A 17,458-nucleotide genomic window follows, 5' to 3' on the forward strand; every position below is an offset into this window, starting at 1 on the left:
ACACTGGAGATACCTCTGGGTGCCAGGCTTGGTGGATTGCCCAGTTAGGTAGCTTGCAGCCACACTGCATTATTAAAATTGAATAATCAATAGACCCCCAAGGGCACATAGGACAATGACCTCTACAAGAATCAGATAGTCATTTTATGCTGATAGTTGCTGATGTGATTAACAAAGTACCCAGCACAACAGCAAAGACATTCTGCACACCTATTATATTTCCACGTCCTTCTCCACCTCGGCCTCCCCTAACGGCTGCCTCTGCATGGGTGGGAGGAAGGCAGGCAGTTGCCCCAGATCTCTGATTGTTCTCTTTTCCTTGCCTTAACTTAGAACGTGGAGTGATCAGGATCTAGCACTCATGTTCTGCACTCGCACACAGGAGAGCTGGATACGAGTCACAGTCCTACCACTTCCCAAGCAGGCAGGAGTGCCAAACGAGCCTCGGAGAGGAAGGATAATCTTGTAGTTATGAGAACTGGGAGTTCTGAGGTCAGTTCCCAGCTCTGCCACAGATTTCCTGCATGACCCTGGGTAAGTCACTTCCCCTTTCTGCGACTCAGTTTCTCCATCTGCATAATAATACTTCCCTGCCTCCCAGGAGGAAGTCAATACATCTATTCATTTTTGGGAGGTGCTCAAGTACTAATGTGGCGAGAACCAAAGAAAGGCCTGAGATCCCACAACCCTTCGGCTCCTATGGCAGGGGATGGGGTGCTGCCTGTCACTCCATAGCCCCACTTGTAGACTACGGAGATAGCTGATGAGCTCCAGCAGGGACACACCAACTCGTTCCCACTCCAGAGCAGAGAGGTCAAACTGCTCTTCTTTTGGCAAGTTCTTTCATCCAGGCCCAGGCGGTGGGGGATGCTGTCATTTTTTATTTTTTTTACATGGCGTGAATTAAGTGCATTTGAAACCAGGGGACTACAAGCACCGGACAGAGCCAGGCGGCGCATGGCTCCAGCCCATACAGCCCTGCAGCTGCATTTCAGCCCTGGCCTACAATAACCCGCTGGAACGCTCCGGAGCGGGGCCTGCCAACGCTGCCAAACTTGGACAGCTCTGTGATAGGACCAACGTGTCCGAGGGGCTCGTTTTCCTTCGTCCCTAACAATAAAGGTGGCAGTGGGTTTGGTCTGACAGCGTGAGATTTCCCCCAGGGAGAGAAGAGGCCTCCAAACACTGGTGCAAATGAGCCCAGATGTGAGAACGCACCAGAGCTAGATTCAGAGGGCACAGCTGTCCTGCTGCCCCCAAGGCAGGGGATCTTGCTTGACAGGGAGGAGATGCCGTCAGCACTGAGTTGGCGTTTGACACCTTCACAGCAGGAGCAGGGATTTCTGGACACCCACGTGCATCGGACACACTGGCGACAAGAGGAAAGTGAAGCTGAGCTGGTCATCCTGCCCCGTCAGGAAGAAGTGGGCTGCAATGGGTGTGTGGTAAAAGGGGTGGCATGGGGGGTGCATTGGGTTAACACACAGAACTTCCACTTCAGCACAAACTTGGCCTGGGTCCTAAACCAGGGACAGTTTTGAACTTCAGGAGCCCAGAGACTCTGATGCACATGAAGAAAGTACTGGACAGCTGGGCCGGACTCGCCATCTCTGCTCAGGGCCGGAACATCTCTAGAGCCCTTTCCAGGCGAAGACGCCAATGTGCCCAAACTGCAGAATATAAACTACACAGACACACAAGGAGCACTTCACCCATCGATGAAACAAAGCCCCACTCCAGGGAAGAAGCCAGTAACAACTCAACAGCTCACAGAGGTTCTACATATTGACGACAGGAGAGCAAAGAATACAGCCTCCACCTGGAACTCCAAGAGCCACCAAGAGTACAGGTGGGCAGAAAACAACTCCAAGAGTACAGGTGGACAGAAAACAATTAGCCAGGACATCAGAGCGAATACTTCTGAACCCTGGTCAGAAATGCCAGAGGTGTTTCCTAACTACAGGTGGCGGAGGGCCAGTTTTACATCTCTCCTGAAAGACAGAAAGTCTAGCAGCACAATGCCTGTTAGGGTCAGTGCTAACTCAGAGAGAAGAGTGACCCCTACTAATCAGTAGCTGTTTCTTGGCTGTCTCCCGCCCAAGCACTGATTCGACTTGGCTGATAGGATCTGTTGAGGTTGCCAAAGCAGCAGCCCCAATCTGTTACACACCTTGTATAAGGCACTTTCAGGACGGTTAGACATGCAATCACTAGCCCAGCACCAAAACCAAAGCTTTTTCTTATCAGCCCTGCAGAGTTACAGAGCAAGTGGCAGTCTCTGAAGTCTTGTGGGACTTTTGACAAAATGGCTAGGGGGTGTCCTGACATTGGAATCTGTAGTTTGGGCTGTTATGGTTGGAACTCAAAAGGCGCAGCTTGAATTTCAGGTACCAGAGCAAATTTGAATTGACGACACTCAGGAAATTGGTTTAGCCAACCCCCCCCGAAGAAATAGGATACAACCAGATTCCTAAAACTGCAGGGTAAATGCATCACACCATGCGCAGATGAAGAGGAGCCCACATGGTGTCCCCGAATCACAGACTAAAGGGATTTACGCAAAAGAAAGAATAGGAGTGTTTTAACTCCGCTTACCTCACCGCCTCCTCTCCCAGCCTCTTCCACTTCGGTGATGACCTGCCCTGGTTGGAGTCACCTGCGGTACTGGGCTGTCTGAGGTGATGCTTTCTCTGGGGATGCTGGAGTTTGCACTGGGCGCCCTTTGGACAGATGCCGGATTTGGAAAAGTCTGGGCACACCAGTGTGTGTTTCTTCTTGCACTGAAAAGGAAATGACACAAATCTGTGAAAAACGTCCTGGCACTGCAGCTATATACAGAGATGTGAACAAACATAATGCCACTACTCGCGCTGCAAAATATCTGCAAGGAATGTTAATTAACAGAGGCTGTTTCCTTCAGGTGGCACCAACAGATCACTGAAGAAAATGGAAAATGAGTTACCTGATGATTTCCTTTCTTCAGGCCAATACATAGGGCTATCCCTCTTTCCCTGCAAATCTGGTGGGCAGTTCAGACTTGTCCACTGGGTTCAAAATGCTTAGTCATTGAAATCCTTAACTTTATCTGTAGCTAATGGTAAACTCTTGACCGTAAAGCTTTCCCCCCGAAGAGGCTATTATAGAGGGACCCAAAGAAGTTAACTTGGTTGGGGTGAGCTGGGGAAGAGGTCAGTCCCAGAAAGGAAATCAGGAAACAAATTTTCCATTCTGGGATCGTGACCTCTCCTCTCAGGCGGACATCTGGGATTCAGTGAGCAGCGAGGAAAAGTGACCAGGGAAGGAGTGATCAGCAGGAAAGAATAAGCGTCCCCCTCCTTAAAATTCACCTAGTTTGGGACCGCTGCCTGGAGCACCTTCCTGCCAAAGAAGGCTGCTGGCGAGGTTCTGATCTGTCATGGAGGGTCCTCACCGGAGGTGGTGGTGTCAAAACTGCCTCGCCCTTCCCACGCTGCTAAATGGCAGGGAAATCCAAGCTAGATGGAAGGTGGGTCTCAGGATAGTCCGGAGGCGGGGGGGGGAACTCAAGATATGGAAAAAGGGGTGCCAGAATAGCCATGGTTGAGAAGCATTGTGTAATGAAATCAGTGTCTGTAGCTACAGAGGCTTTAGAGATGCAGCACTTGATTCTTCTAGCTACTGACGTTTCAGGTGCTTTCAAGCCCAGGCATTTGGGGATGAAAGAAAACAAATAAAGATGATGAGTTACTGGACAGTTCTACTAGGGTGAATCTTAACAGTTCTTCTCACCTCTAGCACATACAACCCCTTTTCATTGGGTGCTGAAGCTCTGGGGGAAACGAAGGTAGAGTGATTTACTGGAAGGCAGTGACGAGTTAACCTGCTGAGGGATTACTTGGGAATACACATCTTGTCCTTGCAGGAAGGCTTCTAAGAGCAACTATTTCAGAGACTTCTGGCCAAGGAGACTGCGGCCCGGAAGCACGTTTTTATGGAGAGGAAAATACAGGGAATGGTTCAAAGGGATGGGCAGTGAGAGTTTGAGGCAATGTGGGTTGATCAAAGATCAGGAATACAGTCTGAAATGAGGGCCTGGATAGACATGCTGCTGTAGGAACCTTGATACCATCAGGAAATTGAGCAGGAAGTTGAACAAAGCTGGGTTTGTGGCCTCATTTAGAGCTGAGATGCTAAAAGTGGGGAGGGATAGCTCAGTGGTTTGAGCATTGGCCTGCTAAAGCCAGGGTTGTGAGTTCAGTCCTTGAGGGGGTCATTTAGGGATCTGGGGCAAAAATCTGTCTGGGGATTGATTCTGCTTTGAGCAGGGGGTTGGACTAGATACCTCCTGAGGTCCCTTCCAACCCTGAGATTCTATGAAGTGGAAAGTCTCAGGCCAAATCTAGGCTGTTCAGAAGAGCTGGCACATCAGGTTTCCTGGAGCTGACTGATTTCCATGGCAGATTTTCTGCAGCTCCTGAGAGGCTAGTCTCATTTTGGAGACAGAACTCCAGAGATTAATCCTCTAGGGGTGTGGAGAAGGAGGTTTGGCTCACTCCTGCCCCAAATACGCTTTACAAGCAGGGATGCTAGTGGATAAGGTGGGGACTGCTGAGTAGTGGTGCTTTCTGTGCCATTCGAGGCAGAGATTCTGATGCAAGAGGCCTGGCTAAGCCCCATGGACAATGTGAACTATCTCCAGTATTTGCAGGAATAGAGATGCAGTCCATGTGTCTCATATAAGAATGGCCATACTGGGTCAGACCAATGGTCCATCTTGCCCAGTATCCTCCCTCTGACAGTGGCCAATGCCAGAGCTTTGAGAGGAGCATACACAACAGGGTAATTTGGAGAGATCCAACTCCTGTCTTTCCCCGCTGGCAATCTGAGTTTTAGGGTCGCCCCGGAGCATGGAGTTACCTCCCTGACTATCTTGGCTAATAGCCATTGATGGATCTCTCCACCATGAGCTTAGCTAATTATTTTTGGAATGCAGTTACACTTTTGGCCATCACAACATCCCTTGGCAATGAGTTCCACAGGTTAATTGTGTGTTGTGTGAAAAAGTATTTCCTCTTGTTTGTATTAAATCTGCTGCTCTGGTGCCTGTTAATTTCATCAGGTGACTGGAGGTTACTTACTGTAACTGGAAGTTCTTTGAGATGTGTGGTCCCTATCTGCATTGCACACATGGGGTACACATGCGCATCGTGTGCCCGAGTCTGGAGATTTTAAACAAGCAGCGTCCGTTGGCCTGCACATGCGCAGTACGTCTTGTGCTCCCGAGCAAGGGTATAAGAGGCAGTGCAGGTTCCTCTCAGTTCTTCTTACTGCGAATCCAGCCAGATCAAAGCAGAGGGGGTGGAGAGCAGGTAGAGGAATACAGACAGGGACCACAGTAACCTCCATTTCTTCTTCAAGTGCTGGTCCCTAAGCGTATTCCACATGTGGGTGATTGGCAAGCAGTCCTCAGACTGGAAGTGGGTGCCAGGAGGCCGGCAGCAAAGATGCTTGCAGTTGCAGTTCCCACCATTGCATCCGCAGCAGAGACCTGGACCAGTGCATAGTGTCTAGCAAGCATGTCTGGAGCTCCAGGTGGCTGCCCTGCACACGTCCTGCAGCAGGACCTTGTGCAGGGAGTCCGTGCTCTTGTGGAGTGGGCTGTTATACTACCAGGAAGCGGGATGTGACCTAGCCTGTAGCACTCAATAATACAGCCTGAAACCCACTTATAAATCCGTTGAGAGGCGATAGCTTGGCCATGGGATCTATCTGCGATGAAGGGGAGCTTCTGATGGGTTTACCGGTAAAAGGCTGGTCCATGTCTGATGTCGAGGGAGTGAAGTCCCTTCTCTTTGTGCAAGCGCGGGGATTGGGAAAAAAGACAAGTAACTAAATACACTGGTTAAGGGGGAATTCGGACACAACCTTGGGCAGAAATTTAGGGTGATGGCAAAGGGCAGGGCCGGCTCCAGGGTTTTGGCCGCCCCAAGCAGCCAAAAAAAAAAAAAAAAAAGCCGCGAACGCGATCTGCAGCGGCAATTCGGTGGGAGGTCCTTTGCTCCCAGCGGGAGGGAGGGGCCGTCCGCCGAATTGCCGCCAAATACCTGGACGTGCCGCCCCTCGCCGGAGCGGCTACCCCAAGCACCTGCTTGTCAGGCTGGTGCCTGGAGCCGGCCCTGGCAAAGGGATACTTTTGTCTTGGTGAAATACTGTGAAAGGGAGGTCTGCCGGGATGGCTCCCAGTTTGCTGACCCTCCTAGCTGAAGTGATGGCCATTAGAAGTGCCACCTTTATGGATAGGTGGGATGTGGAACACGTCACTAAGGGATAAAACAGAGGCCCTAGTAAGTTTTGACCACACAAGATGAAGATCCCATAGTGGTGTGGATTTAATGACTGACAGGAAGGCTTTGGTGAGGTCATTCATGAACTGAGTCATAGTTGAGTGTGTGAAGACAGAGTGCCTGTTTACTGGAGGGAGGAAGGCACGAGTGTCTATGAGGTGGACTCGTAACACGCTGATTGAGAGACTGGACCTGTTTAGAGACAGGAGGTAGTCTAAAACAATCAGGATGCTTGGAGGGGCTGGCTAAGGCTGACTGTGCTGTAGTCAGCAGAGAAGTGTTTTCATTTAGCTGAACAACAGGTTCTGGTCAATTCTTTCCTACTCTGGGTAAGTATAGCCTGGACAGAGGAGAACAAGAGCAATCAACTTCCACTGCCCACCAAACACCAGGGCACGAGAGCTCCGACTGGGGTGTTTGATCCTGCCCTTGTCCCGCATGAGGAGATCTGGGAAGGCGTGTATCCTGACTGGAGGGTGGGCTGACACCGACAGAAGCTCTGGGAACCAAAACTGCCTAGGCCAACAAGGAGCTTGAAGAATGACACTGGCCCTGTCACGACGTGTCTTTCTCAGCACCTGTGGGAGCTGGGGGATGGGAGGAAAGGCATATCCAAAACCGCTTGTCCATGAGACTAGGAAAGTGCCGCCTTGGGAGTAGTGGTCTATGTCTCCCCTGGAATGTAGGGGGAGGTTTTTGTTTGTTTGCGATGCAAAGGGGTCCCATAGAGGTGTGCCCCACCACGTGAAGATGTTGGTCAGAACGGAGTCATGGATTTCCCCACTCGTGGTCCGCTAAGATATGGCGGCTGAGATCACCTGCTAAGTACACCTCTACCTCGATATAACGCGACCCGATATTACATGAATTCGGATATAACGCGGTAAAGCAGTGCTCGGGGGGGGGGAGGCTGCGCACTCCGGTGGATCAAAGCAAGTTCAATATACCGCGGTTTCACCTATAACGCGGTAAGATTTTTTGGCTCCTGAGGACAGCGTTATATCGAGGTAGAGGTGTAATTGTGAATACCCACGCTGTATGCTGCCTGGATGGCAGTGATGTGCCCGATGCACCAGTTCAAAAGCCCGACTGCCTCCAGACAAAGGAGAACTCGCTCCTCTGTTTGTTTGTGTAGACCACGGCAGTGATATTGTCTGACATCACTTGGATGTGAAGAGAGAAAAGGAGCGGGAGGAAGGCCTTGTATTCAAAGGAAATTGCCTGCAGCTCCAGGATGTTGATATGTAGCCTACCTCCTGCATGGTCCATGTGCCCTGCGCTGTATGACTGTTCCGATGGGTGCCCCACCCCAGAAGGGACACCTCCATTACCATGGTGGCACTGGGAGTGGAGTGGAGACGGGAACTCCCACTTGTATCTTGTTGGGGTTTGACCACCAAGCCAAGGAGACAATGATCCTGGCGGGAATGGTCACCTTGGAGTTGATGTGGTGTTTGTTGAGTGAGCAGACTGAACTGAGCCAGGCCTGCAGGTAACATAGATGAAGCCTGGCAAAGGGTCTCACATAAGTACATGCTGCCATCTGACCTAGAAGCGATAGGCACAGAGAGGGTAAGTCAGTTCATCAGCATGAAGAGATGGTTTCTTTTGCACATTCCTAGTTGTGCTTCATGTCATTAGGGCTACATTTTTACATATGTGCATACAAAAACTCACAGGCCTAATCTGTTCAATTACTGCAATTACACACACAGAGAGACAATAACCTAGCATGGAAATGAATAATTAGACATCCAGCTGGTCATTTGCACATGCAGTTGCAATAACTATGTGAGCAAACCATGCAGACACAGTCACAAAAAAACCTCATATTCCAAAGCATGAACTAGAGAAGCCCTAAGGCTGCAAACCTGATGGCTGCACATGACCATAATACTGTAGAGCAACGTAACGCAATTTTAATTTCAGCATTTGCACTGAGGATTTGCATTATTACAACTGATTATATACGGATAAACCATTAAAATAACCACTTTAAAAAGTATGTTACCTGTCCAAAATGGCTACAGATCATAAGAGGAAAAATATACCATTGTGAAAACCTGTCCCCCAGTACTGGCTTGGCCCTGTATCCAGACCTGAGTTCACCAACAATAACTTGCAGCTGACCCGACTAGGAGGAAAGGGGCAGTCACAGGGTCGTTCATTTGAGGACCTGGTGGGCTCAGCTTTGGGTGCACTTGGGGAGAAAAGAATGCATGTCCAAAAGCCCTGGCCAAGTGGAAAGGCTACAATCCGCTGATGTTCACTGGTCTGACTACAGCTGTATCACATAGGACAAAAAACACCTTCTCCTATTGAGCCCAGGGACATTGCCCCTTCCCAAGCCCTGTGTCCCACAGTGATAATGCTCCAGCATTTTACAGCATCTTTCACACAGGCTGTTCCCCTCAGTTTCCAGAGTTAAACAACAAACTGCAGCAGAGGGAGAGAGAAATTCGCAGGCCCCAGGAAGGCAGAAGAGAGCATTTCAGAGATTTTCAGAATAGGTGGCTGGGCGAGTCAGTCAGGTGGATGAACATCTTCCTAATTACATCTCTCCATGCAAACGCCCCTCCCTTTGAGCGTAACTAGGGTGACCAGATGAGAGATAGAAAATATCGGGACACATGGGGGGAGGGGGGCGAGGGTCGCCGACAGAGCAAAACAAAAAACCAAGTGCCACGAAATATCGGGACAAATTGCGTCCCCACCAAACATCGGTAGGAACGCGGGACAAACACCTAAATATCAGGACAGTTCCCATTTTATTGGGACGTCTGGTCACCCTAAGCGTAACTCTGTGCTGACACACTCACTCACTTCTTCAAAGAGTCAACAGAAAAGTTGCCCAGGGCTAATCGAAAAAGCCTTCTAATGCTGCCAACAGGAAAGCAAAGCGTGAACGTCTCCCTGAGCCATCCAAGCCTTGTTCATGCCCACCATGCGGAAACCCTGACGGTGTGTGGCCACTTACACCCATCTGATGTTACGTTCCGCCTTTGGGTTCCAAACATGTTTTATTACCTTCTCTTTTGCTGTCATTTCGAGTAGCCAGGTGCACTCAGGAGTCACAAACACACACTAAACAACAATACACACTAGCAACCTGAGCTAGATAATACACAACACAGCAGCATTTCAAATATCTTTAAACAGCCTCTTCTCTTATAGCGAAGTCCTATATATCTTTTTATAGTGAAGTCATCCCCTTGCTCCCCCAGAACACCTTCTGTCCACACCATGGTTGACAACACATTAGCAACAACAGCAAAATATGATCTCACCTCTGATGGGGGCAGATCCAGAGAGTAGCAAAAGGCTTCCCCACGACTAGGATTACAGTCTGCACATCGCACTCAATTGCACTCTGGCCCATTTCCCTTCTCCGTGAATGGAGCTGCATTTGAGCTCTCTCTAAAGAGGTCCTTCCATGTTAGCATGTGAACATGCCCCTCAGTAGGATATAACAAAGCTTCTGCCCTTTTTCTCCAAGAGACGATGGGGTATTAGGCCACACTGCTGACCACTGGAATTACTCAACAGTCCATTTGACAGGTACCAGCAGTGACAGATCAAGGGTGTCTCTCTTTGAAAGGGAAGAGGGGCTTTGTGTTTCTACAACCCAGCAGGGACTGCTGCCGTTGACAAGCAACCAAAGAGGTGGTCAACTAGAGGCAGAGGGTATTGTTAAACAGCAGGAGAGCTGGGGATCTGGGATGAAACAGACCTCAGCTACAGTGGAGAGATGGCCAGAAATTAAAAACATGAAAACCAGGGGAACACCCTGCAGGAACAACATAAGGCAGAGCAGCAGCAGAACCACTTTACAAGCCCAGACACTGTAAAAGCCACAGAAACGTCTCCAGCGGTTTTTCACTCGACCTCAGAGTGATTCTCTGACAAAGGAAAAAATAACCCTGGTGGTTCATTGGAAGTGCAGCAGGCTCCCTCCAAAATGGAGCGCGGGGTTACACTGGTCCAAAATCCAGGACTTGCTGCACTCAAGGACTGGACCAGTGCGGGAAAAGTATCACTAGAGCAGTGAAACTCAGACCTCAGTGGTTCAGCAGCCACATCAGTGATCAACATTACCCAAAAGGGCCACAGTCGTGTGAATTCCGGGTTTCATTTACTAGAGTTCTATAGAATCACGGCAGGGGAAATATTCAGTTTTTATACATACATATATTATTCTCACAGCAAAATGACGAAGTATTGTTAATAACCTAGTAAAAGCCTCCTGATTGGTTAATAATGAAATCACCCAGGGTTTTAATATCACGTGCTGCAAAGAGCTGCAGGAGGCACATTAAACTAGAGTCATTTGTGGCTCACAACCCTCAGTCTCACTGCACTCGAGAGCCCAACGCTGGGCTGACAGCGCTGTCAGGGCTAGACACCAGGTGAAAGCTGGCAATAACACTAGTCATGGTATGAGGCAGGATACTGGACATATAAAATCCACGCCCACCTTTGGAATTCACACAGGGACCAGCCCTCGAAGAGGAACCTCCCGTTCAGTTTCTAAAACGTCTTCAATTCCAACATTTTAGCAGCTGCTACCTCCTGAACCCCTGGAGCTAGAAATCAAAGGTTTAAAACCAGCTCGGAGTTGGAAGCCCAGCTTTCGAACGACCCAGGACGTTTCTTTCTAACGGGTGCCGTTCCTGAGACTTTGGCTGCTGGAAATCCATGGAAAAGGCTAATATGAAAAGTGCTTTGGGAAGGCTGGGACACTACAGCCAACCATGGATCAGTGAAAAGAAAGAAAAGGAAAGTCAATCCTTGTAATGCTTTAAAAGAAAGTGAAGCAAAATTAGCCATGAACCTGCATCCCGGGAGAAATCTAAGCACTAAGTAAAGTAAGGCAAGGGGGTTACTAACTACTGGGGTCAGGAATGAAAAAGTACAGAGCTATTTACTAAGAAGAGTAACCAACAGGCTCCCAAGCCTTTGCTCCAGTCTGTCTTGCTGAAGGTGGACTGTCTGTATGAATGGGATATTAGACACCGGGTAACAGGCTCCCTGGGTTCTGAATCCTGCTGTCCCTTCCCACCCGTTACGCTCTGTTCATCAGCAGTCTCCTTGCAGTTCTGCAAAGCGGTTTAGTCTCTCTCTCCTCACGTACTTTGAACCACTCGGTCTGGGGGCAATGGCTTTTGCTTGATAGATCTCAGTGGAGGGTGGAACCCAGCCACAAATTATAGGGTTCTCATGGTCTATTGACTAGAGCAGGGGTCTGAAAACCAGGAACTCGTATTTCAATCCCAGCTCTGACAGCAGACTCCCTGTGTGGCCGTCGGCAAATCCCCTAGTCTCTCTGTGCCCCAGGTTCCCTGGCTTCAAAATGGGGGATAAAAACCCTGCCTGTCCAGAAGCGTTATGAGGATCCAGCTCGTTTTCACGCAGCGTCCTGAAATGCTGGAGCATCTGGGGCTGCCTGCAGATTTTGCTCTATTTGCTTGGAATCTAAAGTTTCACTAAAAACGTCTCTCTTTTAGTGGCCAAAAGCCGCAGTGACATCAGTGACACCCTGGTAAAATGCTGAGCCTGCAGCCAAACCGACTGAAACAGCAGCACTGAGAGGGCATGAACTTCACGCAGATTAGAGCTGGGAAAAACCCCTTAGGCCTTAGCTCATCTAGGCCGTAGCCAGGGAACCAGTGCAGGATTGCTCCCTGCAGTGCATCCTCCAGGCTTGTACTAATTGTCCCAAGGTGGGGCTTCCTTTACTCCCGCTGGGAGACTTTCCCACCGTTTAATTCCTCCCATTCCCCATTAGCGTGTTCACTTGGAAGCCATTTAAATACCAGGGCTTGACCATGTCAGTACCAGAAGTACCCAGGCACAGTGCTTAGCCAGCAGGGCTGGATGGTCCACACTCTGACCTCCCATCCCCTGGAAAGGATGTTGCTAGGAATAAAGCTATGGATTATATTGAAGATGACAGCGTTGGAAAATCAAGGTGAGCAGGGCTGGGTGCCTGAAGGACCAGGCCATCCTCTGTAGCCGCTGGCAGTGCGCTCCAGCCAATGCTATAGAAGATAAATTCCTTTCCTCTGCAACAGCTTTCAAGGTACGTCTACACTGCAGACTTCTTTGGGGGGCACATTGAGTACATACACACATGGGCCGCTAGCACAGGTCTGAAGAGCTCTGTGGCCAGTGAGACAGCTTAGGCAAGTAAAGACATGCCATAAGGGTGTGGGTAGGTACGTGACTACACACCCTACACGGCTCTCTGCTCACCCTAATTTTTAGCAGTGCAGTGTTCTGCTCTGCAGCCTCTCTCCCTGCCAGAGCATTTCCTCCCTGCAGTGACAGGCTCTGGCAGCAAGGAACTGCTGAAGCTTTTCCGCACTGCCTCCACCAGAGCCCTTCACTGACACACGTAACTCTACACCGGAGCGTGGACGCAGCTTGCTTTTCACTGCGGCGAGTTGCTACACATCCCTTGGTGCTGCTGCCCGTGGTGTGTGGTATAAACAATCTCAGAAGATGATTTTGAAGAGCTTTACAAAACTAACATTCAACCTCATAACATTACTAGGAGGTAAGTAAAATAAATGCTACACACAGGCCATTTTGCCCACCAGTGAAATGCAACCAGTTCTTGGGAGGAACACAGCCACTGTTTAAACATCCACATATCAGACTATGCCAGGAAGCGAAGAATATTGTATCAAAATGAAACTGCAGCGGCAATGGATGTCGAGCGAATGAGATTGCTGGAGTTGGCATTAGGCCGAACTCCGGGGCTAACATTCCTACTCCTACACAAAACACTGTAGGATCTTCAACAACGGCAAAGAGTATCAGGGGGTAGCCGTGTTAGTCTGTATCTACAAAAACAACAAGGAGTCTGGTGGCACCTTAAAGACTAACAGATTTATTTGGGCATAAGCTTTCGTGAGTTAAAACCTCACTTCAACGGCAAAGGTTCAGGACTTGGGTTTTACGTCTCAACCAAAAGAGAGAGAAAGGGAACTCTCAGGACGATCAAAACTGGGGCTAAGGAGTGAACACTTTTGACTCTGATGTTAATGGGAAATTATTTCCTTTATTTTAATTCACATGTGGACATAGCATTTCCTGGCTGGTTGGCACGCTCTTACATAAGGGAATGCTCCAAAGATTACTAGCAGAGAGCTCTCTCTAATATTTACCATCCGTTTGCTCTCCGTATGTTTTGGGGATGATGCCACCGTGAAAACCACGCTTTGCTTTCAAGCCAGTGCGTTACTTGCCATTGGCCACTATCACATCTTTGCTCTGGGAGATCCGCATTCTGCCAACACGCAGACCTTGGACTGGAATAGCCAGAGGGCATAAGAAAGCAAGACCTCTACTCCCCATCTCACCACCGTAAAAGATGCAGTATGTTTTCCAAGAAGTGCATGTGGAGAGTTAGCCAGGAGATTCCTTTGGCTAAATTCCCATGTAGTGCTTTATACATATGTTCTTGCTTGTCCATTCACTCTCTGTAGGATCACCACAGGGATTTTCACACCCAGAAACCATGTTATGCCATTACCATGAATAACGACCTTTCAGCTCTTTTGCAGCACTGCGCCCGGCTGAGCTGAGACGCATTCGCTCTCTCTTACATTTATACAGTGCATTCCATTCCCCAGGATCCCACACGGCTTCATAACAAACAGAGCAGAATCCATTCACTTCACACATCACTGCCGCTCATTGGCCATTATGTGTTCCATTTAGTCAGTCAATTTCATATACTGTTCAAATTATTCAGTGTTTCCCCATTTACAAATATATTCATAAATGATTAGTTATAATCACTCGTATTACAGTAGCACCGAGACTGCGGCCCCATTGTGCGGGGTGCTGTACAGACACACAGTGCAGGACTGTCTCTACCTCAAAGCGTGTTCAGTCACAAAGACAAGGCAGTCAGAGGGTGGAAGATGAAACGGAAGCACGGACAAGTGAGATGACTTATATAAGGTGTCACAGCTGGTTAGCAGCAGAGCTCAGAACAGACCCCAGGCCCCCAGTCCAGTATCCTACCCACTGGACCATGTGGTCACCCCAAATCAAAGTAGCAATCTGATGAACTTCATTATTTTTTTCAAAATTAAACCCTGCTGTACTCCCCCCCTCCCCTTATTTGCCCATCTCTACCTGTCACTGAAGGGCAGCCACCTCTGCGGTGGGATGTGGTGGCCAGCGTAGCAGCACAGAACAGTTTGGGAGGGAATGGGAAAAACGACAGGACCCAATTGAAATGGCAGCGTCAATGACCGAAGCTGGAATGTGCACGTGATAGCAGGGTTCAAACCCCCAGTGCTTGTGAAGTTTGCCGTAGGATCTTTAAGGATGGGACCACATTCAATGTCTTGCCAGTACAGTGCCCCCTAGTGCTATGCCAGGGCACTTGTTCAGTGGTGATGGAGGGAAGAGCACCACCTACTGAATTCCTTCCTGCCACACCTGGGTTCTCCTGGGCGGTCTCTCGGCTAAGTACGGACCGGGTCCAGTCTCTTGGAGGCCATGAGAGCTGGAAAGCTCAGAGCCCTACAGGGCAGATCAAAATCTGCATTAGCGTATAGGTCATTTTAGCATGCTGCTCGATGGCTTAGGGGCCCACTATTTGCTGGGAATCAAGAACAATGAGCTCTTCTTAACAGCCTCTAAACGTGGACATTTCTTCCCAGCACACCAGCGCACTGTTCAAAATACCTCCAGGGGACGGCGTTCTGCGCTGGCCTATTCGCAAGGCTCTCACCCCTAAACGTGGACATTTCTTCCCAGCACGCCAGCGCACTGTTCAAAATACCTCCAGGGGACGGCGTTCTGCGCTGGCATATTCGCAAGGCTCTCACCCCTGCTCTTCTGCTTCCCATCTGCGAATGACACTCATGTCTTTTGTCACCTACTGGGGTAACCCCAATGGAAGGTGACCTTTGTGGCCAAGGAACTGCCTATGTTTACTTTAGCAAGTTAAGTCCCCACTGCCCCAAATAACCCTCCACCTCTCCAGCTATAAATCTCGACGCTAATAATTGCATTAAGGTATGCTGATTGGCGTCTTTTCCAGTAATCACTTTATAAAGAAAACAAACCGCATGTCACCAATTCCAAGGTTGGGTCCCGAGCTCAGGTTTCTAATGATTTTTCCAAGCCATTCTTAGCTTGGCTGTGCTAGGCTATGACACGACGCTTGGCCACCTTTCCACAGCACTGCAGAACTGCCCTGGCCCTCTGTCCGTGCACCTGTCAATCCACTTAGCCTGGGACCACAGGGCAGGGAGAAGGCCAGGGAAGTGGGGCCGGTTCTGAAGTTCTGTGCACTCTGATCTGCAGAGCAAAGCCCTGCTCGCTTTCCAGCTGAGGACGGTGGGGTATGGAGAAGCCCCTTTGGGAGGGGAAGAGCGATGTGAGATGTTCTGCTCTTGCCCGGGGTATTAAAGCCAGATAAAATGTAAGGATTGGGTTACAGTAAACCTGCTTGCTGCCCCGCACATGTCAGTTGAGGTGAAGAGGAGGACTGGGTTTAGGATGGCAAGGGAGCAACGTCATTCCGTAGGTCATCCGATCCCTTCCACCTGTCAGTGCGACTAATTATATGCACAGCGTATAAAGAGAAGACGATCTAGTCATTCTCAGAAGAGTTACATGGAAATTCCAAAAAACCAGAGACCTCCCCAAAAAGTTGCTGGGAAGTGGGGGAAGAGACACAAATACAAAGGGGCTAAAACACCCACTCGGGTCTCGGAGGGGACGAGGATGCATCTGGTACCAATCCGGGGGGGCTCCGGCAGTATAATCACCAGGGACTGCATGTGGAGGTACGACCTGAACCAAAACCTTGCCTCTAAAGCAGGGGCGGGCAAACTTTTTGACCTGAGGACCAAATCTGGGTGGGGAAATTGCATGCAGGGCCATGAATGCAGGGCTGGGGCAGGGGGTTGGGGGTACAGAAGGGAGTGCGGGATGTGTGGGAAGGGGCTCAGGGTAGGGGGTTGGGGTGCAGCAGGGGGCTCAGGGCAGGGGGTTGGGGTGTGGGCTGCAGGAGGGGTTCGGGCTCCGGCTTGGCGCCACTTACCTGGAGCGGTTCTGGGGTGGCAGCGACATGCACCAGGACCAGGGCAGGCTCCCTGCCTACCTGCCCTGGCCCCGCGCCGCTCCCGGAAGTGGTCATCACCGCGTCCCTGCGGCCCCTGGGGGAGGGGGGAGCAGAGAGCTCCGTGCGCTGCCCTCACCTGTGGGTACCTTCCCCGAAGTTCCCATTGGCCGCAGTTCCCCGTTCCTGGCCAATGGGAGGTGCGGGGGGCAGTGCCTGCAGGCGAGGGCAGTGCGCAGAACCCTCTGCCCCCGCCCTCCCCAGGGGCTGCAGGGATGTGATGCCAGCCACTTAGGATGACCAGACAGCAAATGTGAAAAATCGGGACAGCGGGTGTGGGGGGGTAATAGGAGCCTATATAAGAAAAAGACCCCAAAATCTGGACTGCCCCTATAAAATTGGGACATCTGGTCACCCTACGGCCGCTTCTGGGAGCGGTGCGGGGCCCGCGGCGCTACGGGGGTGGCAATTCTGCAGGCCGGATCCAAAGCCCTGATGGGCCGAATCAAGCCCGCGGGCCGTAGTTTGCCCACCCCTGCTCTAAAGACTTCCACAGGCTGGGGGGTATCAGCTCAGACCCAGCTCAAGTTGTAGGTTAGAATTTTCCCTAGTACATTTCATGCCCCAGTCTGCTGAGGCCAACTAGATACAGCTCCCTGTGGAGCTGGTCGGGAAGGTCATTGGTCAGCCACATGGGGCTCCCTCGCCCTTCGAGAGGACGCCTTCTGCTTCTGTCGCATCCCCACCCTGGGCCCACAGTGCGGCACAGCTGGGACTCCGGAGACCAGTGAACTCTGGGCGAAATACAAGGTCTTGTTCACTATGCACGAAGCCTTAAATGGTCTAGAGCGCAGCTGCCTCAGAGACCGTCTGCTCCTTCCTCTGCCCTGCACCGGAGCATTGAAGCAAACCCTCCCAAGGAAGAACCTGGAGGGGGCCAGCTGCTCTTGATGGCCAGTTCTTATTTATCCTGGAATTTGTTGAAGTTCAAGACCTCTACACCAAATCCTCACATAGCCACTGGCTTAGCTTCCCCCATCACCTC

The 17,458-nt window shown here is 50.3% G+C and overlaps 1 protein-coding gene across 2 annotated transcripts in view; it reads right to left on the bottom strand.

The window, feature by feature from the left end:
- Positions 1 to 17,458, bottom strand: part of ZC3H3 (zinc finger CCCH-type containing 3) — a 337,281-nt gene that overhangs the window by 41,224 nt on the left and 278,599 nt on the right. For both annotated transcript variants that reach the window (XM_005291097.5, XM_042860930.2), the window contains one exon: positions 2,596 to 2,780. In XM_005291097.5, the coding sequence (XP_005291154.2) occupies positions 2,596 to 2,780 (185 nt within the window). The remainder of the gene's footprint in view (positions 1 to 2,595; positions 2,781 to 17,458) is intronic.

Source organism: Chrysemys picta, chromosome 2 (assembly GCF_011386835.1).
Source record: "Chrysemys picta bellii isolate R12L10 chromosome 2, ASM1138683v2, whole genome shotgun sequence".
In the NCBI taxonomy this organism is placed as follows: Eukaryota; Metazoa; Chordata; order Testudines; family Emydidae; genus Chrysemys; species Chrysemys picta.